The 27,814-nt window shown below is 33.6% G+C and overlaps 2 protein-coding genes across 3 annotated transcripts in view; both read right to left on the bottom strand.

Annotated features, from left to right (window-relative positions):
• Positions 1-3,738, bottom strand: part of LOC119839976 (cGMP-dependent protein kinase, isozyme 2 forms cD4/T1/T3A/T3B) — a 107,878-nt gene extending 104,140 nt beyond the window's left edge. The window contains exon 1 of the mRNA XM_038366453.1: positions 3,375-3,738. The gene's annotated coding sequence lies outside the window, so the exon portion shown is untranslated. The remainder of the gene's footprint in view (positions 1-3,374) is intronic.
• Positions 3,739-7,225: 3,487 nt separating this feature from the next.
• The window catches only part of LOC119839864 (long-chain-fatty-acid--CoA ligase 5), a 34,351-nt gene continuing 13,762 nt past the window's right edge, over positions 7,226-27,814 (bottom strand). Inside the window, exons 2-14 of one of the 2 annotated variants that reach the window (XM_038366280.1) lie at positions 27,236-27,390; positions 17,741-17,864; positions 16,910-17,053; positions 16,293-16,418; positions 15,943-16,142; positions 15,264-15,464; positions 14,062-14,279; positions 13,447-13,597; positions 12,076-12,186; positions 11,360-11,527; positions 9,867-10,010; positions 8,813-8,986; positions 7,226-8,016 (exon numbers count right to left, since the gene is read on the bottom strand). In XM_038366280.1, coding sequence (XP_038222208.1) covers positions 7,879-8,016; positions 8,813-8,986; positions 9,867-10,010; positions 11,360-11,527; positions 12,076-12,186; positions 13,447-13,597; positions 14,062-14,279; positions 15,264-15,464; positions 15,943-16,142; positions 16,293-16,418; positions 16,910-17,053; positions 17,741-17,864; positions 27,236-27,390 — 2,054 coding nt within the window. In that variant the 3' untranslated portion in view covers positions 7,226-7,878. Of the gene's footprint in view, positions 8,017-8,812; positions 8,987-9,866; positions 10,011-11,359; positions 11,528-12,075; positions 12,187-13,446; positions 13,598-14,061; positions 14,280-15,263; positions 15,465-15,942; positions 16,143-16,292; positions 16,419-16,909; positions 17,054-17,740; positions 17,865-26,211; positions 26,539-27,235; positions 27,391-27,814 lie in introns of those variants that run through there. The other variant, XM_038366281.1, reaches the window with a different exon arrangement.

The raw sequence follows: 27,814 nt of genomic DNA, 5'->3' as shown, positions 1-27,814 counted from the left end.
TGACAGATTCGAAATTCAAATGTAATATTTTTTTATAATTAAGTGTAACAGTATTTATGGCCAGACTAAGTAATTATTATAAAACCTAGCTAGATATTAATCCAGATCATATTGTATGTTTCTTTAAAATTCAAGGTTTACAAACTTGCTTTTATTTGACCGAATATGTTATATGTTTATAGTTATCATTACTCAAACAAACACAGTATTAGCATAGAATAGTAATGAGTAGAATTCATTAGTATTGTATAGTAATGTGCTAATGCTTTTATATCAAACTACGCGCCCCACGGTTTCACCCGCGTAAGTCCGTATCCCGTAGGAATATCGGGATGAAAAGTTGCCTTTATGTTATTCCAGTTGTCCAGCTGTTTACGTACCAAATTTCATTGCAATCGATTCAGAAGTTTTTGCGTGAAAAAGTAACAAACACACACACATCCTTACAAACTTTCGCATTTGTAATATTAGTAGGAAGTTGGATGATAGAACTCTTGTAGATACACAATATATCTGAGACTATATAATATGTAATTTATACATTATGAAAAAACGGAACAAAACTGTTTAATAAGTGCGTAGTTTCAATATTTCTGACGCAATAAAGTATATATAAGTATTTTCCGTGATAAATGATACTGTGGTGAAATCACATAAACATATAAATAAGAATTTGAATTATTAATATTTATACGATTACTTTAAGTTTCATGAAAAAAATATTAATTTATAAACAACCTAAAGGTAGTCTGAACATGACCGAATTTGTGGAAATATAAACTTATTTAAAATATAGTCTGAAAATATTCAATGTGCATACCAGAGACATTTAAGACGAAACAAGAGTATTGTAATCGTCTAAGTCGGAATTTAGTTTGTATCTTTTTTATTTCACTATCAAATCTCAGTTAGTCCATGCCATGATGACCTGATTTAGTTTTGTTAAAAACGGCCCAATGGTCATATGACCAATTTCCTAGCAAGTAAATTCAACGAAATACATCTGTCTATACGAGACTAAATATAAAATAGAATGTCATCCAATATAATATGAAACTAGAGCACATCATTATTGTTTGTTTTTCTAGTGGAAATTATATTCCGGGACTTCAATATACTAAAAGTTACTGTTAGCCCACGTTACGAACTTTACAATGGATATATCATCAGTAGATCATTGATTTACATGTGTGCAGACGACATGCAATACGATATTTTCTTACTAATAATAGTGCATAATTGATTTGTAATGCTTTTTCCATAGCTGCGAGAATTATAATCGCGTATGACAATTGTATTGTAGCGAACAAGAATACAGAAAGTAATATACATTTGTGTATTTTTAACATAATTATTATATATTATATGAAACACTACTAGCTTTCCGCTTGCGGCTTCGCCCGCGTCGTTTATTTAAAAAATGGACATTCGAAGGTTATACACGCATAGTTCCCGTTTCGTGGGAATTTCGGGAGAAAAAGTTTCCTTTATCCTTTCTCGGGTCTCACACTACATTTGTACCAAATTATATACAAATTGGTTTAGCGGTTTAGACGTGAAGAAGAGACATACAGACAGACCGACATATAGTTGCTTCCGAATTTATAGTATTGACGAAAAAGAAAGTGGGGAAAAAGGTGCTACTATCTACTATCTAGCTAAATATCCTAACAAAGTCAGGATATTTCCTATAGCTCTACTGTTCGCATATTATTATTTAAATCAAGAAACTATTTGTTAGTCAATTTCGAACTAGGTGTAGTCACAATTTTGTCCATACATACATTTATTTAAGAGAAATGAGTGAAAGGCATTTTTAAATAGATTTACGCTTTTGATTTACGTCGTATCAAAAAACAATTAAAGTTATCCAATTATTATTATATTATATGTATACCATTGCACTATAAAGCCAAGTGCAATAAATACATTTTCAAAATTCTAATTGCTAAGTGGGAAGAAAACACCGTAATTAACTTCGATACAAAATCTGATTGAATAACCATATACAGCAGATAAAATAAATTTCTCAAAAAATCAAAACAACAAATTTATATACTTCCACATTAGACAGTTTAACAAACTGTGTTTAAATTAAAAAAGCTTATTATTACAGTTTTATTTGATCCTAATTATAAGCTTTCTCAAATAACAATAACAAGTAATGTTACATTATATGGCTATTTCAAACTTCCGTTTGGGCATTGAAAGAGCGGATAGTGATGGACATTAATTAATATTGCAATTTAAGTAACTCTTTAGACTGGTCATTGTTTCATATGTATAAAAAATACATATATATTGTTAGAAATTATATGAAGTAGTTTATTATAGTAGTGTAGGAAATTTAAAATAAGTTTTGAATGATGGTTTAATTTCATTGATCTATATAATTTTACTTGAAAGTTTTATATGAGGTGCGACGGCAAACTAAAGTGGAAATATCGATTTAATTTTCATTGAACTGAAATGTCATTTTGTATCAATTTAATTCACCTATAATACTATGATGTTTCTTTATCAGCTTTTCTGCTTATTTATTGATATTAAAGTTATATCACATTCAATTACAATGTACATAGCATAAAAAAGGTTATTGTAGAGTTTGTGCGCTACTGCCTTATCAATATAAAACAAGTAGCTTTATATTTTGACAGACGTGATATTTTGTTTTTCTCTCTTTAAAATAAATGCAAAATTTTATAGATATGCTCAAATATAGCTAAAATAATGTATCAATGCTTGAGATATTTATTTCAGTCGCCGGTTTCGCTATACAATCTACTCCATTCTCTTTTATCCTTTGATATATATGTATAACTATATAGGTAATCGCTATGAACATAACACTCAATGCATGCGTAATGCATTCAGCACGAAAAACTGTTATAAATATCCGGTATTAACTGTTATATATTATGTTCTTTAAAACTTCATTACGTGTGAACATTACATCGTATTTGTAAGATGCTCACTAAATTTGTCTTATACCACTTTCTTTGATAAGATGTTACCGAAACAAAAATAGCACTTGTTTTGCTTTTTAATTGAAGCACGGTAATCAAGCGTGATTGTCACTTTTACTCATGCAAGAGCCAGTGTGATATAAACATTCAACAATTAATTATCCAAGTTAAAGTAAACTGCTGATTAACGTAACCGCCATTACTGAGCAAGCTATTTATAGACTACGCACAGAGATCACGACTTTGTATGCTGTTTAAATGACTTTTTGTCAGCATAAAAATCTATTGATGTCTTTCACATATCTATTGGCGAGTACATACTACGTATCAAGATAGGTACATAAAGACAAAACGCCCACATTCCCCCGGGCGACAAGGAGAACCCGGCTCACAATGAAGTTTACTTACAAATATCGTTTCGAGTCGGTCTCGACATTTTCCAAACAGCCATCTTTCCACACAAATAGTCACATTGAGGTTATAATACGCTTGTCACATCATTTTGACAGGTGACGTACGATAACACGGCCACCTGCACGCACGCCCTTGCACGCGCGGGGCACAGAAAACAGGCAGGTATTTTATTGTGTTCAAATGGCATAGTTTAGGGAACAGAGGACGACGAGAGCGCGGCGCGGCTCGCCACCGCGGCCAATGAACGGCACGGGCTCAAGGTCACTGGAAGGAAGCTAGCGGAGCGCGACGCCGCTAGAGGGCACGCGGTATATACGAGTAGCTACCTCGCTGCCCGTATGGCAACTAAACTAAACAGCACAAAGTTGCTCCCTGGCGTGATGCGCCGATAAGCAGTAAAAGGTATAAATAAAAACGCCGCGTTGTGAATATGAATGAATACGCAACATATATACTTACACGCCTTTGTTCATCGTAATATTATACTTTCTAGAACGGCAAAGGATAAGTCACTCATTTTTATACAAAATAACACACTCGTTCGTAAATTTATAGTTGCATTAGTTGGTAATTAATATGACATTTTGTTTTCTAAGAACTGTTCAAACATTCATAAATTATTACACTGAATCTATTCCTATATAATATATGTTATTTATTATGAACAATAGGGAAGCGCTCTTTATTTCTTTAGACACTCACATCTTACATTTTGAATTTTAATTAGATACAATAAATGAGGGAAAGTACGTATATATACGTATATAAGTATAGAAGGCAGTATTTGCAGTATTTGCAAGCAACAATTACAATGACATAAAACATCGCCTAGTCGATTAATTATTTGAGTTTACTGTATGTTTATTTGAATGTATAAAAAATTTTGTTATTTTTACACGTCCGTTCTACTTTATCAGATTATCTCTTTCATTTATAAAAAAAAAACCAATAATGATAGTTAAGAAAGATTTGCGAAAATGGTTGTAGCTATTATAAAATACGGAAAATGCAGTTAATTATGCTAGTCAATACAAGATGGCGCTAGTGAGTTTAGATAGAGTCGTGAGAGTCAGAGCCAAAGACTTATCTCTATATATAAATTTCTCGAGTAGGTTAACATGAAGTAAAATATACATTTAAAGATACATACATTTAAAGAAGAAGATATTGTGCAGCTAAAAATTTTATGTAATTACTGGCGAGGCAGAGTTAAGTCCTCTGCAAATGTTGCCAAAGAGGAAAGACGGCGGGAATGAAGAAAGAGACTGGGAAGGGTGGGGAGAAGAAAACGGGCCTCGGAAAATTGTATATTAATTGTTGCTACGGAAGAATAAATAAATCTGATGGTTTTATAATAATGGTTTATGACATATTTACTTAGATTACACCGAAACAAGAGGTACCTATAGAAAAGCACCTATATAAATAATCTTTACAAACTACTGATGCAGCATGGAAAGATTCCATGAAACCATGGTATGGTAGTGCCTGAAAAGCGTTACGTATTTGTTTCATAGACTAAAATCCTATTGCACCATTCAGTAGATATCCTGCTTTTTATAAATTGATTTAAAAATTAATTATGAGATAGAAACGATAGCTGTAGACTTTGTCGCAGGTGGGTAAGTATTTCTAATCAAAATTTGAATCATCAATCTGCTAATATCAATTGCTGCTATAATATATGTAATACATAGTTTTACATTGTTGGTTTTCTTTTGTAACCATGGGTGCCAGGACAAAAATTGTCAAAAGATAAATTAATTGCTTCCAATTCTATACAGACAATAATACATTAATACATAACTCACCTGCAACATTATAAAAGATAATTTAAAGAATCAATTATTTGGGTTTTGTTCTAATCGTATCTTTTGACATACCTAATTAGTATACTATCAAATCAACCTTCAAAAAGCTTTAGCCTATATTGGTTCCGAGGTCTAGGTGAAGACAATTTTATTCAATACCTTCGTGATTGCATGATTCACGATATGAAAATAGCGGTCGATTATGAAGATTATTTTCTGAGGGCTGTCCAAATAGCATCTTCCTCGTTCGACGGATGTTGTCGAGTTCCTCTTGCGCAATCGTAAAATTGTTTTTATAATTCAATACAATATAACACTTCTGTATTTTTTGCAAATCACACTTCTAAAGTTCTTCTTTTTGAACTAATTGATGAAGAAACAGTCATAAAACAGTAAAGCAGCTTATAACTCTTTAATGGTAAATAAATAATCATTAATAAGATATTGTATCAAAGCTTAACGAACCTTAAAAACGTAACAATATAAAGAATTACACCGACTTCGAAACCACAAATAGGGACTCAAAAGCACAAAATAAATAAATATAATTAATATAACAGTCATCTATCTGGAGTCGTTTCCAACATGCTCATGCACAAAAAAAAATTCATGTCTGTCCTATTCATGGCTAAAATCTTCCACCAATGGGTGCACAAGTCATATCATGATGGAATTTAGAGCAAGCGATTATGGTTAAACTAGTTCTTCGGCCGTTGTGAATGTCCGCTTTCCACCATCAGATCAACTCAATAGTGCCAGATTATTGTACTTTCAACACTAATATAAGTATGCATAATTGTATTTCAATGGTAAGCCGAGAAGTGATCAAAGTTTACGTTTAATATTTTATTATATTGTCCTTTGCTCGTTGTCTTTGTCATTCGATCATCAGATCCAGACCTGATGGCAATAGGTTCATCTCGGGTGCACACCCTTTGAAACCTTGTGAAATGATTTTTTAAAAAGGTTCATGATTTCCAAAAATCGATGAATATTCTAAGCACGAAGAAATTACAGAAAAATACACACAATCTTTTTTGGTGCGTCTGCATTTAATTATATCTCACCAATTCTCATCTGTATGTACCTATGAAATATTGCAAAGAATATATTATTTATATTATAGCAGCTCTAGTATTTGCACTCTCCATAGGTTTTTAAACATTAAAAACACTATTTTTGAACCTTATTAACATGTATTAATTTCTATCGAACATACCAATTAAAACATCTATTTACATACAGTTTTCTATTATTTAAAGGCATTATATTTTATTTTAGTAAAGTATAAGGTTAAAATAACGTGATAGAGAAATGACGAAGCTTGTCTTTTTTATCTAAATGTATAATACTATACATATACAGATAATACTTCGTTAGCTGAAAAAACTGAAAACTGAATACACAGATTGTAACTCAAGGGAATAAGAAATAAAATGAGAAGATTTCTTCAAGAATTTTATTTAAAAATAAATTATTGTAGTACATCTTGCACCAATAACAACAAAATTTTGGTAAAGACAACATGAATCCGCAACATTCGCTCAAAGCTTGAATCACCTTAATAAAAAATAGAGAGTACAAAATTATCTACAAAGTGTGACCGATTTTACTAATTAGAAATCTTCTATCGCTACCGCAGTAAAACATGGACTTAACACACTGGGTCTGTTCATAAAAATACAATTAAACAATCGAAATAAAACTTCGTTCTGAATTAGACACGTAGACTTGCTACTGAATAATAAAAAAAGATATTTATCAACAGGCCCCCATTTAAGAGATTCATCCTCTAGTTCATGAACACACAAAACTGTAAAATAAACAAGTTATACGAAAAAAACAATCGCTTAAAAGAAATACAGGCTCGAAAGCTCATTACAGTTTCAGCCACACAACAGAACACACGTATTCATGAATTAACTTTAAACATATTACTTGATTCAACTTGTCAGACGAAGCTTCACTATAAAAACCAAATAACTGAATGTGAAGGAACAAGTATAGTTCATTATAATACTCATACCATTTGTCTTACTTTTCAAAACCGATAGACATTAATATTCAAACGTGTTGCAATTTCCTAGCCTTTCACTTACAAGACAATAACTAATTGCGTTCGCTAACTCATTTCTCTTGCGTAATTCTAGATGTGCTATCACAAAAGATTTACGACCATTGCCAAATTAGTGATTATTATTTGATAAACAGCCTCGAATATGGTATCAGATGCAAAGGTCAGCGTTGTTTTCCTTTTTGCAACTACTTATATTAATGCGTTTATTGCTATGCTCGCCTATTCAACATTACCTAACATTTTAGTAGATTTTCTCAAACTATAATAATATAAAGGCGAATACAACGTGCAACCATATAATTGACAGACTGAGAAACAGCTTGTTTCTTATTGCTTATTGTAATCTTAGAAATCGTCACCATTGTTACATATTACACATTATTTTACTGATGCCAGCCAAATTACGAATGAGAAATTCCTTGCCAAAAATTTGTTTATTTTCTGAAATTCGTACAATCATTCAATTATAATATCACTTCTCTCATGCACTTTAACTTTTCCTAGAAGTTAATATTTTATGTTCTGTCTTCGAAACGTCACTTCTGTTTAGTCTGTTTCATCGTAGAATCATTGTTTTCTTCAATGACGTTATTTACACGAAAAGCTACAGCTATTCAAGTTGTTTGTACATGTCTTCGATTTGTGGCTTGAAGTAGCTCTTGATTTCAGGTCGTTTTGCTTTGAGTGTGGGCGTGAGAAGACCATTCTGTACTGAAAATGGGTCCGGATGCAAGTAGATATCTTTGACCTAGACAAAAAATAAAAAAAATATTTTTTATATTGTTATTTCTTCCTTTGTATAGAACAACAATGGAGCGGATCAACATTATTATTTTATAACGCCGCATAAGTCGGAAGAGCTCCATTCTTATAAAGCTAGTTGTTTCTAGGAATTCTATAGCAGATGAAGTAATTCTCAATAATATTATACAGTATGCTGGTTAACTTTTTTTCACATCGCAAGGGTGCGATTTTTTGGTATGAGTTTTGTGTGAGAAGACTGAAGAACGACATAGGCTACTTTTTAACGCGGCAAAACATTTCATTCTTATGGGAATTTTCTTTTCTTCACACAGGCAAAGCCGCAGACTTTGTAAAAGAGTATTGCATAGCATTACTCCTATTGTAGAAACAAACAAAACAATAGAAGGGTTTCCTGGCTGCCTCAATGACATCATTCATCAACATTAAAAATAATATAAACTTGATTGTGATTAAAACAAAACCAACTATTTATATATAGGCCTATTTCCTTCTCCTAGCCCTTCCCAGTCCATTCCTTCTTTCCATTCATCAATCCTTTCCTCATCCCTTATCCCTTAAAAACGGGCAGCGCATTCTCAGAGGTCTAAGCCTCTGCGAATGTTCATGGGCGGTGGTGATCGTTTACCATCAGGCGAACAACCAGCTCAGTTGCCCGATATAAAAAAACCTGCATAGCAATCGCTTTTTATAGTAATTTTAAATCTCTCTTTATTTAAACTCACATAACCTCGTATATGTTAAGGCGAATACAATTTAAATATCATCTCTTTCCAACATACCTGTTCAAACGTCTTCAGACCCGCCTGTCTTCCCCACTGCAGCATGTCTTCTAGAATCATCTTCTTCACTTTTTCGTTCTCACACAGCGCCGAGAACGTGCCCTTGATGCCGTTCTCCAAAGCCCAACACTTGACCACATCTACGTCAGGAACAACTACCGCTACGATACACGACTGCAACAAAAACCGATCACAATTAATGCACAAATAAATTGAAAAATCATGAAAAAAATTTAGATAACATGCTATGAAAGCACTGTATGAGCTCGTTATGGTTTAATAGTTTTACAAATTCTTACACACATTATGGTCATGTTGGTGTTGTTAGGCTATAGTATATAGGTGTATGTACCTGCGTGTATAATTATTATATATATAAATATTATACATAATGAATTTTATTAAAATCTTGTCTTACGAGACCGTTGTGTATAAATATTAATATTTCATACCATAAGACGTAAGAATTCATTTCAAACAGTCAGGTATTTGCATTATAAACAAACGTTTTTTATGTATTATCAATTAGGCAGTAAACTTGCATTCGCATTACCACAGTAAATTTGATTGATTTATTAAGGTTTCGCTAAGGACTTCTGATTCATGCGATTTTATTTGAAAAGTTTACGACACGCGCAATTTTATTCCGACATAAAACAAACATGATATTGCTTTCACGAAAGTACGTTGGATTTTACGATTATTAACTATCCGCTGCTATGGATTTATATCCTCGTTAAATTATCGCTTTTTTCGAGGTGAATCGTAATGATTTATTTTTATTTCGATTTCCCCATATACATTTGTGCGCACATAAATAACTCGGTTCTATAAACATTACTTTTTTATGGATGTTTTCTACGTGTTACATTTATTATATAAATGAAAATGCTTCCAAATTTGTAATGAAATCCCGCTGATTAGCAAACAACAACAGGTCTTAGAGCGAAAAAAATCCTAGGCATATTTCGACAAAACTATTACACTAAGTATTTTGAATGCTATTCAAAAGATTCTCAACAAGATGGTTAATAAATAAAAGCATGAAATTTACCTTCAAAGATTCTCCGTGTACGAAAACTTGTTCGACGTACTGACTTCTAATGTAAATATTTTCTATTTTCTCGGGCACAATGTATTCTCCTTGCGATAGTTTGAAAATGTGTTTTCTTCTGTCGATAATCTTTAAGGTGCCGTTCTGGAAGAAATAACAACTTAAATTAATGTATATAAAAGAAACAAAACATAGAAAAGAAATTCTAAACGTTTGTTTACATTGGACGCTGATTTATACTTATTATATTCGAAAACAATCTGAGAATGTACGTATATGAAGAAGTTATTAATTCCGCCATAAATATAAATTGAATACAATTTAAATTGCTAATTTTAATTACTTTAAAGAATAAGTTATTGCCTTCTTACACGTGGATTTGTTAACATCACTTGTTCATGTTAATGCACTTATTTTACCATTTGAAATAAAGATTTTCGTGAAATTTGGCATCATTAAAATACATATTTTCAACTAACAATACAAGCAAATATATTATGCCACCAATTAAATTATAATAAAATTATCAGTTCAAAGGGATGTAATTCGGCATAAATCTTGCAAGTACAAAACACATGTACTATAACTTGGAATTACCATTAAACCTGATTGCAATTACATATTTAATGCTATTTTCTAAAGAACAATATAATCGCTTCTGTTATGGAAGAAAGAAGACAACGTAAGAAGAAAGAAGGTGGTGCGCGCTTCCTAGTAAGTAGGTACCTCTTCATTCTACTACTGGTATAAATGTATATGAATATTAATTTTATAGTTCCACAAAATTTATTGTAGATTGCTACTGATCTTACAAGTCTCGTAATAGCATAAGGGTATCCGAAATTTACATTTTATCGTTCACGTAACAACACTGTCTGAACTAAAGCATTATACCTTCTTTAGCAATATATAGCAGGGGTTATCAAAGTTTGCATTTTATCAATACGTATTGCAGATAACAATGTCGTTATAAAAAGTATAATATGTCTGTGGTTTTGTAAACTTCATCCGCTTTGTCTGTCTGTCTGATAAAGAAGTGTGTACAAATATATCCAAAGAATCACATTAAATCTTTCAAACCTTAATTTTCCCATTGTGAAAATAAATTTAAACATAAAGTACATGCGAAATGCCACTATAATGTCATGAACATTATTATCACTCCTCGTTATTTCTGTAAACTTTGAAAACAAATGATACCTTTCCGTTATACTAGCTGCGCCCGCGGTTTCACCCGTGTCAGTCCGGTCCCGTACGAATATCGGGATAAACAGTTGCCTATATGTTATTCCAGCTGTCCAGCTATCTACGTACCAAATTTCATTGCAATCGGTTCAGTAGTTTTTGCGTGAAAGAGCAACAAACACACACACATCCTTACAAAATTTCGCATTTATAATATTAGTAGGAAGTAGGATAGTCGGATAGGACTAGACTCAATTGTTTGTGTTTAAAAAAGACCCACTATAAAAAAACAAATAAACACAACTCACAGGTAGCCACTTTCCAATGTCGCCTGTGTGATGCCAGCCAGTGTGGTCGATGACCTCCCGTGTCTTCTCCGGTTCCTTAAAGTACCCCTTGAAGACGTTGGCACCCTGTACACAGATCTCGCCCTGACCCTGCGCCGCGTAGTACTCCATCTCCGGGACGTCCACTAACTGGAAATTTCGAGAGGCTTGTTGAGTTAAAAGCACTTTTATATTTTGGATTTTAAGCTTATTAGATAAAGCTAATTGACAAATTTAAAAGGCTTTTTAAATAGTAAAATAGAACGAAAATTCTACATTACAGTTGTAGCTAGTCAGAACATTCATTTTCTATAATGTTAATACAGTAGAATGTGGAGATTGATGATTTGTTTGCTTGACTATATCATGTTCTTATATGGAATGTTCTAATACTCCTGAGTTCCTTAGTAGAATATGGAGCAAATGTATTTCAATGCTGTTTAATTGGTACTCACCAATTTTCTTTTCATTAAAAAGTTACTAAAGTTAAAAGCCTCTACATTCCACACGGTTCTGGGATATTCAAAAAAAACCGAAAAAGTGAACATATAGGGAATTCTGCAATATACAAATATTCGTGCTAACATGTCTTTACAAAGAATCATTGTAACTATCAAACAATATACATTATAAATTGCTAAATTTTTTTATGTAAATTATATTATATTTTAAAATACCCGAAAGAATATCGATCGTACCTTCACTTTACAACAAGCGACGGGAGGCCCTACGTGCTCCGGCACATGGTCACCCTGTACCGTCAGAGTCACCGGCGCTGTGCACTCCGTTTGACCGTAGCCCTCCACGATCTGGGAATAATTCATAATATACTCGTATGTTGTGCTAAACACTCAATATATGTCATAATACGACATTCTATATCCAATTTGGATGTGAAACCTTTTTTACTTTTATGGATTTCTGAATTTTGATTTATCTTATATTACATTTTACATTGTACAAAGTCTAGAAAAATTGCGTGAGCACACACAAGTAGATAGACTACTTGTGTGTTATTTAACGTGGTAAATACCAATAATATAAAATGATTAACAGATTAAGACTTTAGATCATTCATAAGATTTAGTATAAGTAAGTGTCAATGCCGGAAAAATACACGAAAAATGACATAAAACTCTAAACAATCCATCTTCAATTGGGATTTGAGGCATTAACGTTTATGTGCGAAAATTCTATCCGTTAACAGGACATAGCTTGTGAGTTATCTAGCAAAATTTCTAGTATTTAAAACGCCATCATAGCATGAATCACCAATATTCACAATTTACAAACCACATCTGGTATCTGGCATATCCAAAATAAACATCGGAAATGAAGAGCACTGCCAGTTATTTTCTGATAAAACACATAACGACGAATACTCGAAAATACTTCGGCGATCACCGCAACGTAACCTTGGCACTATCCACGAATATTATCATAGAAAATATCTTACAAATGAACTACGCTAGTGACGAATCGGTTCCAAAATTATACCCAAGTTCCGCGTATGTGGGTCGATGATTGAATATTGATGCATCTATTAGCGAATATACTTTGATCTTGCTGAATAAGATATTTCACGTTTGACGTTAATGCGTCTATCTATGCGGTGTTTTCGTATTCGAGATGTTGGAATGCTAATGGTATAGGTATAGGTAGAGGAATTGTTATAAAATACTCAATATGAGTGTACGTTCTCTTACAATAATTCTATACTAAATAAAGAAATGTTTTAACATAAATAAATAACTCCATTCCATATTACCATCCAGATTTGATTCAACTTATTAATACTATTAATGTAAATGTGTAGTAGTGTGTAGTTACGATGTTTATTGGAGGAAAAAACAACAATAATATTAATTAAACAAACCAAATACCGCAACTAAACTAATATGACAGCAAGACTACATTCTCATTATTTTGATCTATTAATAATAATTCATATAAATCATTCAGCAGCATTTCGATGTCATCCTGTGTGTGTGCCAATCTTACAACAAGCTTGTAGGTAATTGCTGTACGATTACACAATAATAATATTACCCAAAATTAATTGTAATTACCAAACATCCAAGCGCACATCGTGCAAAGGTGAGTACATTGCCAGCGAGCGGCGCAGAGCCGACCACCATGATGCGCAGCCGGCCGCCCATGCCTTCGCGCACCTTGCGGAACACCAGCTTGTCCCACACTGAATCTGACCGGATTATACCCCTGCCAAACCGTAAGGGAATTCTCATGTATTGGATTGGATTGGTCCTCATAGGAGGTCTGTGTCCGTATAGTGGGAGCAAATATGGGCTGATGATGAAATATGGTGATGATGTGTTAAGTTATTCAGAGCTGTTCTCTGTTATTGCATAAACCATAAAAAATTGTTATGCTGTGTTGTTGCAAAGAGAATATAGACGTTGAAAGTATTATTATATTAGAATTGTTACTAAAAAGTGGACCCATATTGTTCTTTTAAATAAAAATTATTTTGCCACCATCAGAACCAATTTTATCCGTTCTTTTAGAGGACTGACAGTGGGGATACAGGCCCAATAGACAGAGGCCCTTCTGAGAATTTTATGTGTTGTGTTATGTTTAAATTTTAAAAATTTAAGGAACTTTCAAAAATGCAGTTGCTGAATTTAAATGTAATTCTGTTTTATAACATAAAACAATAATAGTACCTCTTCAGTTCCGATTCCTTTGCCGACAAAGCCATATTGAACAGCAGTTTCTTAATTTTTGAATTGGAAATTTCACTTTGCGCTTTATCATATAGCCTGTTTAATAATCTCGGTACTGCCGGCATCATCGTTGGTTTGAGAGCACTCAAGTCATCTGCCAACCTTCTGATGTCCCCACTGTAGAAACCAACCGCTCCTCCGACCATGTACAGAGCGTTCTGAAATTTGAGAAACGAGACCATTTGTTTGTGTGTTCTTGATACAGTATCCTCATTAATCATCGCGTGTTTTACAATATCAAGACGTTCAACATTTATTTATATTCCTTTAATATTAATGTTTTCAATTAGAATTGATATTCTGGTGCCAATTCGTTACAAGCATGTTTGATTTCCTAGATTATGTAGGAACAACAAACACAAACGGGTGGGCGGTAAACTATTTAACAGAACGGGAAACTCGCGCTCCATCAGTCACTGTCAAAACATTAGAAAGCTAATTCGGTTCTCTGGCTGGTTACTTACATTTATTAAATTGTGTAATGCCGATGGGATAATTTATCTGTCATACTTATGAAAGACGATAAGCCGTTTCTATAGAATGATTGATTGCATCAAGAATTTACATATACTTAAGAATATTATACCTTTACCTAAGTGGTAATATAGATGATGTACTGCTATGCTTACTTCTTCAGGGTACTAGTAATGATCACAATGACGATAACAGTACGAACGAATTGTACCAGATGTTAATGTCGTGTTTGATGGCACTGTCTCTCATTTAATTCTCATCAACTCACCTAATAATAATTAAAACTATCAGTGTGGCGCCTGTCAGATTTTATGAGAACTTGCTATAATCGTTTTCTTTTTAGCCGATTTCGAAAAGGAGGTTACGAATTCGATGTGTATGCATGAAACGTTTTAATAATTGCATAGTTTTTAGATACATTAGTCTTTTTGAACTTTAAAACACATGTGCCAAATAGCTTCAATTGAACCAGTTGTATTGGGTATACTCCAACTAAGAGACCAGTGCAAGCTTTATCAAAATCGGCCTATGTTGTTCTTGAGAGTGAGAGAATAAGACAATCAAAAGGAAAACAGTGTCACAGTCCTTTCGACTGGTTCTTCGCGCGCTTTAGTTGAAATCAAATTTTTTATATGTAATAAACTCTTCGTGTTCTAGAATTTTCTCACCTCACAGCACCGCTCCAGCATGTGGGCGAGGGGCAGGAAGGAGATCATCACGTCGTGCTTGGTCGGTCGGTGCTCGCCCAGTTGCATCGTCACACTGCACAGCGACGCAACCACGTTCTCGTGTGTCAGCATGACGCCTTTGGGCATTCCTGTTGTGCCCGACGTGTAGCAGATTGTACACAGGCTCTCTGGTTGGGGAGGCTGAAAATTAATTTGAAATAATTATAATACACGGGTGGTACCAGCTTTCTAATAAAAATAATCACGAAAACCGATTCATTCAATCAAAAGTATCAAACGCAAAATTACTGTTACGGTTGAAAATAACGCATTTAAAAACTTTTCGTGTCTTAATTTATAATAATTCATTTTGTCGTTGATTTTAAAAATTTGTCCACGAAAATGTATGATTCCGCCTATTGTATTCCTCAGTCGCGCAGTCGCACACACCAGCAATAATAATAAGTTCTTATAAATTTTTCGTATCTTCTTCTCACATGACTTCATAAATTACCATAACCTTAAATTTGTAAAACATTTGAATGTTCATAAAGCAAACATTTCAACAAAATCGCTTCGCGCAAACAACCCGACTCGTGTGTTCACTCATTCAACATGAGAGATTGGCGCCTCCTAAACTAAACTCGACTCGAAGTCACGTGAAAGCAAAACAACTCACAATGCACGGGTGATCTTTCTGCGCTCCCAGTATTTCCACATCGCTGAACTTTAGAATTTCCACACCACGACTCCGTGCCCTTTGGTGTGTTGACGGTGAGACTTCCTTAATCGTGATCAGCTTACGGAGGCATTTTGGCGACTGGTCCAGCAGTAAATTCGCTTTCTTATCATCTTCGCATACTACTACTGACATTTCGGCTGAAACACACAAACGGTATGTTAAAATGATACGATTAATTGATTTACGTTTTCATGTCATACTTTTACTAATAATCCTTTTAATTTAGAAACTTTTTAGTACATTTTCCTAATCTGTATATATAATTAAATTACATATAAAATAATTACTTTGATTTATAATGAAGGCACATGCGTTGGCTCCTAGGGTGTCGTATAACGGAACTATGATCATCGAATAGCAGTAGGCAGCCTGTTCTGTCATGATCCACTCTGGACAATTTTGGGCATATATACCTGAAAACAATAAACAAAACGTAAACATACCACAGCAAGCAAATATAAAGCAGTGTCTAAAGAAAAATCGATAAGTCGGGGTTCGAGACCGGGCGAGCGAGCAGGAAATTAAATGTATTTTCAATTTGTTTGCACATGTGGATAACACCACTGCTTAAAACGGTGAAGCAAAACATCGTGAGGAAACCGGCATGTCCAAGAATCGAAAGTTCGACCACATGTGACATCTGCCACCCCGCACTTGGCCAGCGTGGTGGATTATGGCCTGACCCATCATATGGCCTGTGTCCCAGCAGTGGGAACATATTTGGGCTGATGACGATGACGAAATATACCACAAAACATCGCACCCACATGGCAATGAATGTTATAATAAATTTTGGAAAATACCGTCGACACTTTAATATGACAGTTTCATTGAAAATATTCTCACAACGTATTTAATATCGCACAAAGGAACCGTACCGTAGTAATAGTGTCAAGTCACTCACCAACAAAAGTGCCCTGGCCCGGAGGTACACCTTGGCATATAAGGCCCGAACCGAAGTTTTTCGCTCGCAGCAGGGTTTCATTGTAAGTCTGCCACACGTACGGCTTATTTGGTCCCTCGCGCCATCCAAGACAGTTGCCATTATCTTTATTAAAAGAAGGAAACAGATACAAAAAAGCACATTAATCAAAGTGTGGCCATGAAGTTCACATAAAAAAATACTCTGCCAATTTATCATCGTTAAATCTAGTAAAAGCTGGCAAGGTCGTGTTCGGAATATTCCGCATATATGGTACAATTTTATTTATCACTCTTTTACTATAAAAATTACGACGGCATAAAGGCACAATATTCGACCACAATAGCTGTCTATTACAAGCAATGCAACAATTCTAGTTGGATAGTTAACAACATGCATGTGTCCCGTGTAAACAAGTTAAAGAGCGACGTTACTGCTCTTTTAGGTCTCATTATCGCGTTTATCGCCGAGGAACGGAAACACGTAGCAAAATAAGGACATCTAAAGAATAGCTTTGAAGCCGTTCATGCGTTGATTGGATACCTGGAGTTAAGATTGACGTACAATAGACTCTCTTAGACTTAAATTAAGATTTTATTTCTGTTTACGCATCAGTCAATCTTGTTTTGTTATATGTTTACATTCAATGGTTAAGCAGTTTCGCTATTATTTAACAATTATTACCGAGGAAAAGAGTCCACATTTAATACACATAACATTATCAAATATTCATAAAAAAATTAATAATAGAATCGAAATAAAGTGGTTTGAGTAGAAAATAACGGAGTTGCGGTTTGTGAAAGCTCAACTTACTTGATTCCTTGACGCCTCTGCGGAAAGTTTCGTATAAGGTGCGCGTGTCATCGTGCAGATACCGTAGAAACCGACCGTTTTTTGCTTCTTTGTAGAATTTTGATACACGTACAAGTTCCGGACCCTGGAAATAAAGATAAATCACATGAGCAATAGTCGAATATTACATGAATTTATCAGATATATTTAAGTTTCCAAACACTGTTCGCGAGAAACCAGATCTACAAAAAAAAAACATGTCTTTATTTCGACCGTAATAATTTAAACACAGCACACTAGGCTATGTTTGATAGTTCAAATATTATAACCATCGTATCAAGGGAATGCATTATACATAATACACCTATACCTGTATTAAAAGTTCGCATGGTAATAAATAATACAACAGAATATATCACGATACGTGTCACTCGGTTACTGGAGGTCGTTGTTCTGTAGCGAATCTCACCAACGAGCTAAAACAGTAATCAGTTGTAATCTTTTTACTTGCTATTAATGCGTAACGCGCGGTGTAGTTACAACGAACAAATAAAATTAGAAGTTTTTGAAAATGAAGAAATTGTAAATAATGCCACCACTATATAGGATCTCACACAATCCGACATTATTAAGGTTTGTTGGCAAATGAAATAATATTCATAGTATTTTCTTGTGTTTGATTTTAAGCGAGTATTATACATTTAGAAATTAAAGACTTTTGGTGGAGGTAGTTCGCAAACAACAATTTTTGTATGTCCTTCAAGATATATAACATCTTAGTTTCCCCGTGACCACGCTCGCTGTAAAGTGATCGAAACGGCGGGATCTTATCTTACATATATTAATTATCAAATGCGTACAGTTATACCTTTCTGTTGTTTAGTATGAATATTAGGTATCATTTTGAGTTATTACTCGATGAAGTAATAAACATTGTTATGTCTAAACAATGTAAAAATGTAGGATTTTGTAGTAAAATGTATTTCGGTTCGAGTTCATAATTTCCAAATGCATAAACTAAACAAAAAGACACAATTAATATCTGACGTGAATAAAATGACGTTTCCGCTTCAGACAACTTGAAAATTTTTATATCCGCGACGCGCCCTACGGTATTGTGAATTATATCGAAAATGTCAATCACAGGTCAATGCCATTCATATTTGTTGGTTTCTATTAAATAAAACATTCAAATATACCATTGTGGGAATACATTTCAATTATGACATCTATACTGATGATATAAAGCTGAAGAGTTTCTGTTTTTTTTTTATAGCGCTCATTGAGGGAACTGCTGGTTCGAGGGAACTACCCGTGGAAGCTTCTAAGGGAACTGCTGGTTCAAATTGAACAGTTATTTGTGTTGAATAGTCCATTTATGAAGGAAGGATATATGATATTACGTGCGACGTGAATAAAACCGCGGGGCACAGACAGTTACTTAATAATTCAATATAGTGATATCATCAGCAGACACGCAGGTAGTAGATATATATTTCATGTATTACTACTACTCATAATAACCGAATTTCACAATAAAATATTTATTAGCCTTGCCCGAGGCTTAACTCCCCGAGCGTTATTGTCAGATTTTCAATAATAACCAACAACTCGTTCGAGTAAACCTAAACTGGAATGTACGTTCGTGTAAAAATGCTATTATATTATAAACCATAAAATAAACATTAAACATTAAGTAGGAAAATATAATCACGGTATCATAATTAGAATTCTCGTACACCTTTATATACATAAGCATGTATATTGCATAACCTTTCGTCAATACCCATCAAATATTATTTACAATTTATATAAATTGTTTTCCGATACAATGTAGCCGATATAAATGTTGTATTTTCACATCGTACAAGGGTAATTCGGACTTTCCATGCGAACATGTGACCGCTGATCGATTTTTCGATCAAGGGGCGCGACTTACACGGTTTATATGTAGGTACAGTTGTTCCTACTCACCTGTCCTTCGTTATTATCTGTTTCATTGAATGCGTCGAAGGTAAAAGTTGAAACCTATGTATGAGGCGCCCGAATAGATTTTATTGCAGAACTCGCTCTTAAAACTTTAGGGCAATTAAAGTGATTTGTTTTAATTATTTTTGAGTTTATTTATCCGAATAAAGTTTGGAGTAGGCAGGAAACATTTTATTAATACAAACTATACTAGAACAGATACTGTAAGATGATGGATGAAATAGTTACATTAAGAAATCACACATTGTAACACAACATAATCTTTCTTTTAGACTTTAGACGATTCTCACACAACTGACATGCTTCTGTCATCTTTCTTTCAGACCATGTCGCGTCATGACGGGTGACTTCCAAAATTTTGGCATGGGTACGAATATTTCTGCTACTATGTATTTTTTATATCAATTGTACCACATATAAAGCGTATTGTCTAGAGTGTATTTTCGCTTGCGGTACTTGTTACTTATTTACGTGCCTATAAATAAAACATGTCGAAAATAAAACTATGGTAAATGTGATAATGAAACGTTTCTGTGAAATTTGATTGCTATGTATGCATAACACAGGGTGTTAAGATCCAAAATAGCTCTTATAGCTAAGGCCTACCTATCTTTTTAAAATTGTTGTGTACTTTTTTGCTATTCAATCACATTGGCACGAATACGCAAACTGGCACGTGAAAGACGACATTTGCGAATATTGTTTCACCTACATGAGCGAAGGCATTCGTACATTACACGAATGTTTGCAAGTTACTTATCCCCTGTTGTTTTAGTTCGTATGAAACACATTCAAACCAAAACAATCCAACGTTCATATATGTTAACCGATAGTTAAAAAAAACCATCTAACTATAAAAATTAGCACGACGTTACGGGTATCACGTATTGAGTTGAAAACCAATATTTCCACATCGTAAAGACCACTTCTCGAAAACATCGCGATGAATGAATTGACTCAAATAGGTAACCATAAATTATCCACAGCCATATTTTTTTGTACTTTTATGAGAGTATCTTGGTGGGGTTTTTGCCAGACGCAGTATTTCTAATAGAGCCGTTAGGAATTGATTTGTAAAAAGGAGTGTTAGTTTTTGGAGAAACTTCATCTTGCGGTTATATATTACTGGCTATACCCGCGGTTTCACCCGCGTCGTGCGATGTTATATAGCCTATAGCCTGCCTCCGTAAATGAGCTATGTAACAGTGAAAGAATTTTTCAAATCGGACCAGTAGTTCTTGAGATAAGCGCGTTCAAACATAGAAACTCCTCTGCTTTATATTATTTGTATCAGAATAGACAAATTCGATAATTCTCCAGCGGTTCCTTGAACGGAAAGGCCACGTTGGTAGCGAGCAAGTAACTATTAAATTATGTGCGGAAAGACGTGCGGTCATGCGACCGCGTATTTATTTATAACAAAACCTCGGTGACATAACACACACGCTGTCTTTGCTATTTATAAATTACTATTTGATCCGACCGCAGTAGCCCTAACGCGTCGTTGAAACATTTACGTCAAGAAAAGCATTTGAAAATAGTTTTCGGAAAATTTATATTATCATACGGTTCACTGTCGATAATTTGTTAGTTACCTTAATAATTAACAAACATTTAAAATTTTATACAAATTAATAGGAAACTGATTATATTTGATGAAAACAAAATCATTAGGGATTAAGGCAGGCCTGTCGTGCTAGCTTTAGAGCCGCGGCGTCGTCTGCATAGTCAGGAAAAAACAATTCAAGATTTTTCGTGCTTAGTTCTCATTCTCGTAGGAATTTCTTAATAAAAACTATCCTATATCCTATTACGGGTCTCAAGCTCGATAGCCTGACCCACTGAGCCGATGCTCAGTGGGTCAGGCGTAGTCAAGAGAGAGACAGAGTTCCTTTCGCATTTATAATATTATAGGGAGTAGGGATTGTCTGAAAATAAGATTGATATATAACTATTGAGAGCATTTTTCGTTTCGATCGTATAAGAGTCAGAAATGAAAGAAATATATTGGTAACGTTAACACTAACACACACTTAACACGTTCATGTACCATATAAAATTTTCAACACTTTCGCTCACAACATCATTTAAAGAATGAAATAAATAATTTGAATTTGCATTGAACAATATAATTTCACGATGCTTTTTTTGATAAACATTATTCACTGAAAAATGCATCCTCTATACATGATAAGCCTTTATTAACATTTACTCTTATGAGAGCTCATGTGATAATGTAGTGTTTTGTATAATAACAGGTGGAGGGATAGTTCCAATGATATGCAATTAATACGAAGGTAGCTAACAAATGCGAATGCTATTTATAATAATAAATATGAATATAATAATCATGTAGATTTAACCTTGATTCGTGTTCACGTACTTAATAAATATGTATATAGTTAAATATTTTATTTACTGAAATTTTTGTAACAATTGTTTATTGTTAAAGGGCACGAAAAATTGCTCACAATTTTTTTTTAACATAAAACTGATGAAATACCATATTATTAATACTTCTTATAAAACACCTTACGTACGTATAAAAAGCTATCAGTATTTCCGTTGAAATGTAGGACATTTTCAAATTATGAGTTGTTATACATGTAACATTACATTCAGTGAGTCAAATGCCTATAATGCGTGCTGTACGTTTTATTTCAATATGTCATTGAAACATTGATAGCGTTCATATAAAACAAATTGTAATTTTGAAAGTCTCATGACGAAGCCGAACATTAACATAAGGAATGGGAACTATCACAGAAATACTTGACATTGTGGCGAGTTGGCGTGCCCGCCGTTTCCGCATAATTCATTAAGAATATTAACGTAATGACGAGTCGGTAGTAAACACGACTATATCATAAAGTGCTCTCAACTAAAGAACACTCAGTAATTACTATTCAAGCAATATCAATCACGCAAAAATGAGTACAACGTTCGCGTTTATTGGCAGTTAAATCTGTGTATCTAACTATTAAATTTAAGAATGAATAAATGAAAGAAAATTTTTATTTCCTCTCATTGAATATTTAGGCGATTAACTTTGAGATGTAGTAAAATGTGGTTCAAGGCATAAAATCGATATATTTTAGAATTCCAAACCTTTTTGTAACTCAAAATCAAATCATATACGAGCTAACACATCGTAGCAATTGCGTAGTTCACGCGTAGACGTTTTTAAGAACAAATTTATTAGTGTATACTACTATACAAAATTTATAATAAGAAAGAAGAAATGTATTATTTTACAATATAAATCGATAGTTTAGATGTTGTATTCTATGTATTAATGTGTTCTTTACAATGACCGTAATAATTTACTGTGATTCTGCTTGAAGGTTCCTTTAATTAAAACAATCATCAATGTTTGTTGTTTCATACATTAAGATTATTTATTGCACACAAACGTTGTATATAGTGATTACACGTAAACACTTTCAGAGACAGTTTAGACATTCTTAAAATTGTTTGTTTTTCACAAAGACATAAAAATAAAAAAAAGTACATACGGCGTAGGTACGTTACTACGTAGCACAGATGATAAACAGCGCGAAATCAAAGCGAATCGCTAGTGCAAGTATTAGTGTAGCAATAACACGAATCTTAAAAAAAAATGTATGCAAAAACATGTTTTGATAGTTCATTTTTGTTGACAATCCTCTGACGCTATAACATAGCCGATGCGAAAATAACGATCGAAATTCAAATGCGTCGTAGATATAATGTATATAGCACTTGGAATTGAAATGTGAAAAATAAACATGTTTTCGCTTTACAACCATCATCATGATGCGTAACACATAAATCATAAATGATGACATTTCTGTAACCTTTCATGCATTCGTGATCCACAAATAGAAATAGGAATCAATTAGTAAATATAATTTGATCTTGCGAAATATATCAAATATTATATCGTATAAATTTCATATTAAAATTTTTTAATTTCTTTCGTTAAGATTAATCGTTAACATTTATTTTTTTATGTGAAAGAGCGGAAGAGTTTAAACAGTATTTGGTCCAACGATACTTTAAAGTTGGTTTCTTTAGTCATTATGAAACATAGGTTTTTCTCGATCGAATCAAAAGAAATTTATAACCAATTTCAAACGCCTTTTCATACTTTACTAGTTGTTATATTAATTACTATATAAATGAAAATGTAATTGCAATGTCTTCTAGAATATTGCGAAAATGTTCAACAATGTTAATCGAAATTCCGTGTGATTCATTTTTAAACGAAAAGTAAGACACGTAAGAGAATAGTACAATTTTTGTTTGTCTCGTGACAGCTCGTACGGTGTGCCAAATATTTAGAATGTTTTTTAATGTAATACAAGGTATCAAGGTAGGTTTTTTCGAGAAGGATTTAGCGTAACGTTTGCTTGATTTGTTTTTTTTATTGATTCCATGTGTTAAAAAATACAAACAATAACCAGCTTGTGGTTCGAAGAAATTCGATAGATTAGTTAATTTATTATTCCGTAGGGGAAGAAAAAAAACTTTAACAGAATTGGTGCAGAGTTAGCATAAGCATAGGCCAACATGGACCATGGGATATTGGAAGATTAAAATGTGTCTTATAGAAAACTTCAAGACATTTCAGAATCATTCGTGTATTGTTCGATTATTATGTATCCGATGTGCATCGGAACCTAGCAGCGATTAAATCTGGGACGTCTATTTTTATAATAATACTCTTTATACATTAAAATTCATTTTCAGCAATTTGGAACGAACATTTTTTTTCGCTTCTCACAAAGCTGTTGTGGGCGGGCCATAAAGATGTTTTGTCTACCATAAAATTTCCCACTACATTAATAATAACGTATTTATTTTATGATAATTAAACGGTAAGCTGGATTCGTCAAGCGAAGAACCTTGGAATTCATTTTTAATAGGCGTCTCGCTATAAAAATCATCCGAGTTGCTCGATCCCTTCTAATCATACTGACACTAAATGCGAAAGTAATTCTCTTTTTCACTCCTTAACCACTAAACCAATTTTGAAAAAAATTGGTATAGAGATACTCCGAGAAAGAACATGGTGTGTTTTTTATCCGGAAAATCGCACGGGACGGGACCATGGTGGGAAGAACGATACTGTCTAACTATTCGTTTGAAAACGCAGGTGATGCCGCGGGCGGATATAGTATTGAATAATATCGACTTGAAATGCTGTTATATATTGTAGCCTTCACTATTTGAACAGTTAGCACTGCATAAAACCACGCTGTTTCACATAAATTTCACGTAATGTTTGTTTGAAAGTCACTCAATGAAATTCCCATTATATTGTACATAATTCACGGCAAGAAAACAAACAAATGTAAGGAATGTGCCTATGTAAAGTCAAACATTCATTATTAGAGGCATAAAGAGTTTTTCATAATGATTTTTGGATGTAGTTCAACTCGGAAATATTGATGTTTGCTCTCGCGGATTAGTTATAGTTTAATTAATTTTCAGATATCCTATTAACAGGTCAAAGATTAATTTAGGAGTAATTATTAATAATAAATGAAAAAAACATATATATGTAGCAACGCATGCAGTTGCGTTGTGTAAATGGTTTTAACTAAAATTTTATTAATTAAGTTCAGCTGTTACATATCAACCATAGATATATTTTATTTGAATTAAGTAGTCGTAGCTTTATCTTCAAACATTTTTATATTATTAAACAGTACCCAGGGTACCCAATTAAAGTATGAACATGCATTTTAAATAATGTACTTAATTTTTGTATTATGTGCCTTTCAAATAGCATAATAATATTAACTTTATCTATTACTCATACACAGTGGTCTGGTAGAGATCACTCTTAAGAGATAAGGGCGGTCGCTGTGCTTGTTTAGTATCAAGATATTATTTAAAGGCCCTGTTTAGTACAATAAAGTCTAGATAAATAAATAAAATCATTCGTGTTTACTACCTTTATAGGTTTTTTTGATGCAATTTATAGTGCAGCAGAAACGTAACAACTATTTGTAATAAAATGTTTCACAACAGGTGCTCCTCCCATGTATTCTTGGCGAAAGCTGTTACTAATTAATTATTCAAAACAAACAAATTTAAAGAGCTTTAATCTTATTTATTTATCTTCTATACGGTATATTTTTAGTTGCTCGAATTAAATGTCCCTTTTTACTTACGGAGCCTAGAATACTTAAATTTTTTGTCATAAGATATATTCTTATCGTATACATTACATTTATTCCACAAATAAATTAGTATCCGCACACATGCTTGAACATTTTAAAACTATCTAGAAAGCACCACAGCTATTTCCAACTCGTCATTGGTTCATCATTGATCAGCCTCTACTATACTAATCTAAACGTTGATGTCTGCCAACTAACGTAATTTCGCCTTTATATTTCAGGGTAGATATACCAGCCTACATTATGACTTTCACTATCAATCCGTTTAAACATTAATCATAATTCATCATCCAGAATTCCCTGATTCCTCGGATTAAATAAAGTTAAACTCACTTTAACAGAATCCGACTGATCCGCGAGATTTATCGGTGGACGGATTGGAGCGACGCCGACACAGCAGTTACAACACGTCATTTTCACAAAGCAATTTATCACACAGGGTACTGAATGGTCACTCAAAATCAAATCTTCATCACTTCATTGCGCAACCGTCGCGGCGCATAGCATATCACGTGAGCGGCTTGCGAACTCGCCACCAACGTCTTGCAACGTTAATTTTTCACTGAGAAAAGTACTTATATTTCACTGAATTAAAGTAACAAGGGATTCTCCAGTGTCACTTTCGCTACAGAGCTATTGGAACTGGCGTGAGAGCATCGGGCAGGGTAGCTCTTCGTACAATGAGTTAAAAATACCGCTCGAAGATGCGCACTGCCAAGTGTGAGAGTCGCGGCTTGCTGTGGACATCTTGAACTTTGGTACACAGTTATAAGGAGTCTATTTTGCCGTTATTTTGCATTTCGATTTTGCATGCCCTAGGTCATAGGAGGACCTCGATCATTGACCTAATGTGGTAATTTTTAATGAGATATGTCCATCGAAAAAAAATCTATACAAACGCCCACCGCACGTACCATGTTAGGCATTTATATAATAATAATAATTTATTGATGCTATCAATTTATTAGGAAATCGCGAATGCAAAATAAAAGAATGTTATCGGTCACGAACTCTAAATATAATCTCCGTCGCTTGACTATACGCAATTACTCAATGCCTTATCATAAATATAATCAGAATTGTCTGATATTTCGACACACTGTTGAATTTGTTGGTTAAATTCAAAATAAAATTAAAGTAAAACAAAGAGTACATAAACGATATTTACCAAAAAAAAACATTCAAACTCATCTATTTACATTAGTAAGATATCTCAACTTATAATTAACCTCAACACGTACAAATTATTATTGACCATCGCCTATCGCCAACTTTATCCCAATGAAAAAGTAAACATTCATAATATTACACTATCATACACATCCTGTCCTATTTTATTAGAAAAATATCTACTTACAGGTTCCAGGAGGCTCTGTTCGTGAAGTGTGACAAGTGGCTTCTCAGGTTTTGGCCGAGTAGTCAGGTAGAACGCGGAGGCAGCTGCTACGCCGGTAAGGGCGAGGGCTCCCGCCGAACCGCCCACCATCCATAGGTACTGGTCGATTTCACTCACTGTAACAATTTCCATACATTAGAATGGGTAGATGCCATGATAAGAGAAGGTAAGGTAGAGGTGTATTTGGATTCTGGGCGAATGTGATGCTGCTATTTTTAGTTTCAGTCGGCACATATACTTTATTGCATAGTTTTTTTTTTTGTCACAAAATATGTAGGTATTAAATTATTAAAATCATATTATCTTATAAATCACGAATTCTTCGTAAAATGTCTTACAAAGTAAAGATTTCTTAAAGTATGCTTGCATTTTGCAGATTTCTGATAATTACATTGATCACAACGACCTTTATACTAAAAATGACGCATTAAAAAGCCTCAAGTTGTTGTGAAGCATAAAAAATATTTCAGAGGTAAACTGGTTCACGTTGCAGTAGCGTTATTAAGCTTCCTATTTCAATTCAATTCAGTTATATCACAT

This window comes from Zerene cesonia, chromosome 5 (assembly GCF_012273895.1).
Source record: "Zerene cesonia ecotype Mississippi chromosome 5, Zerene_cesonia_1.1, whole genome shotgun sequence".
Lineage (NCBI taxonomy): Eukaryota > Metazoa > Arthropoda > Insecta > Lepidoptera > Pieridae > Zerene > Zerene cesonia.
The sequence above is the reverse complement of the archived record's forward strand: the minus strand, read 5'-3'. Positions and strand labels throughout refer to the sequence as shown.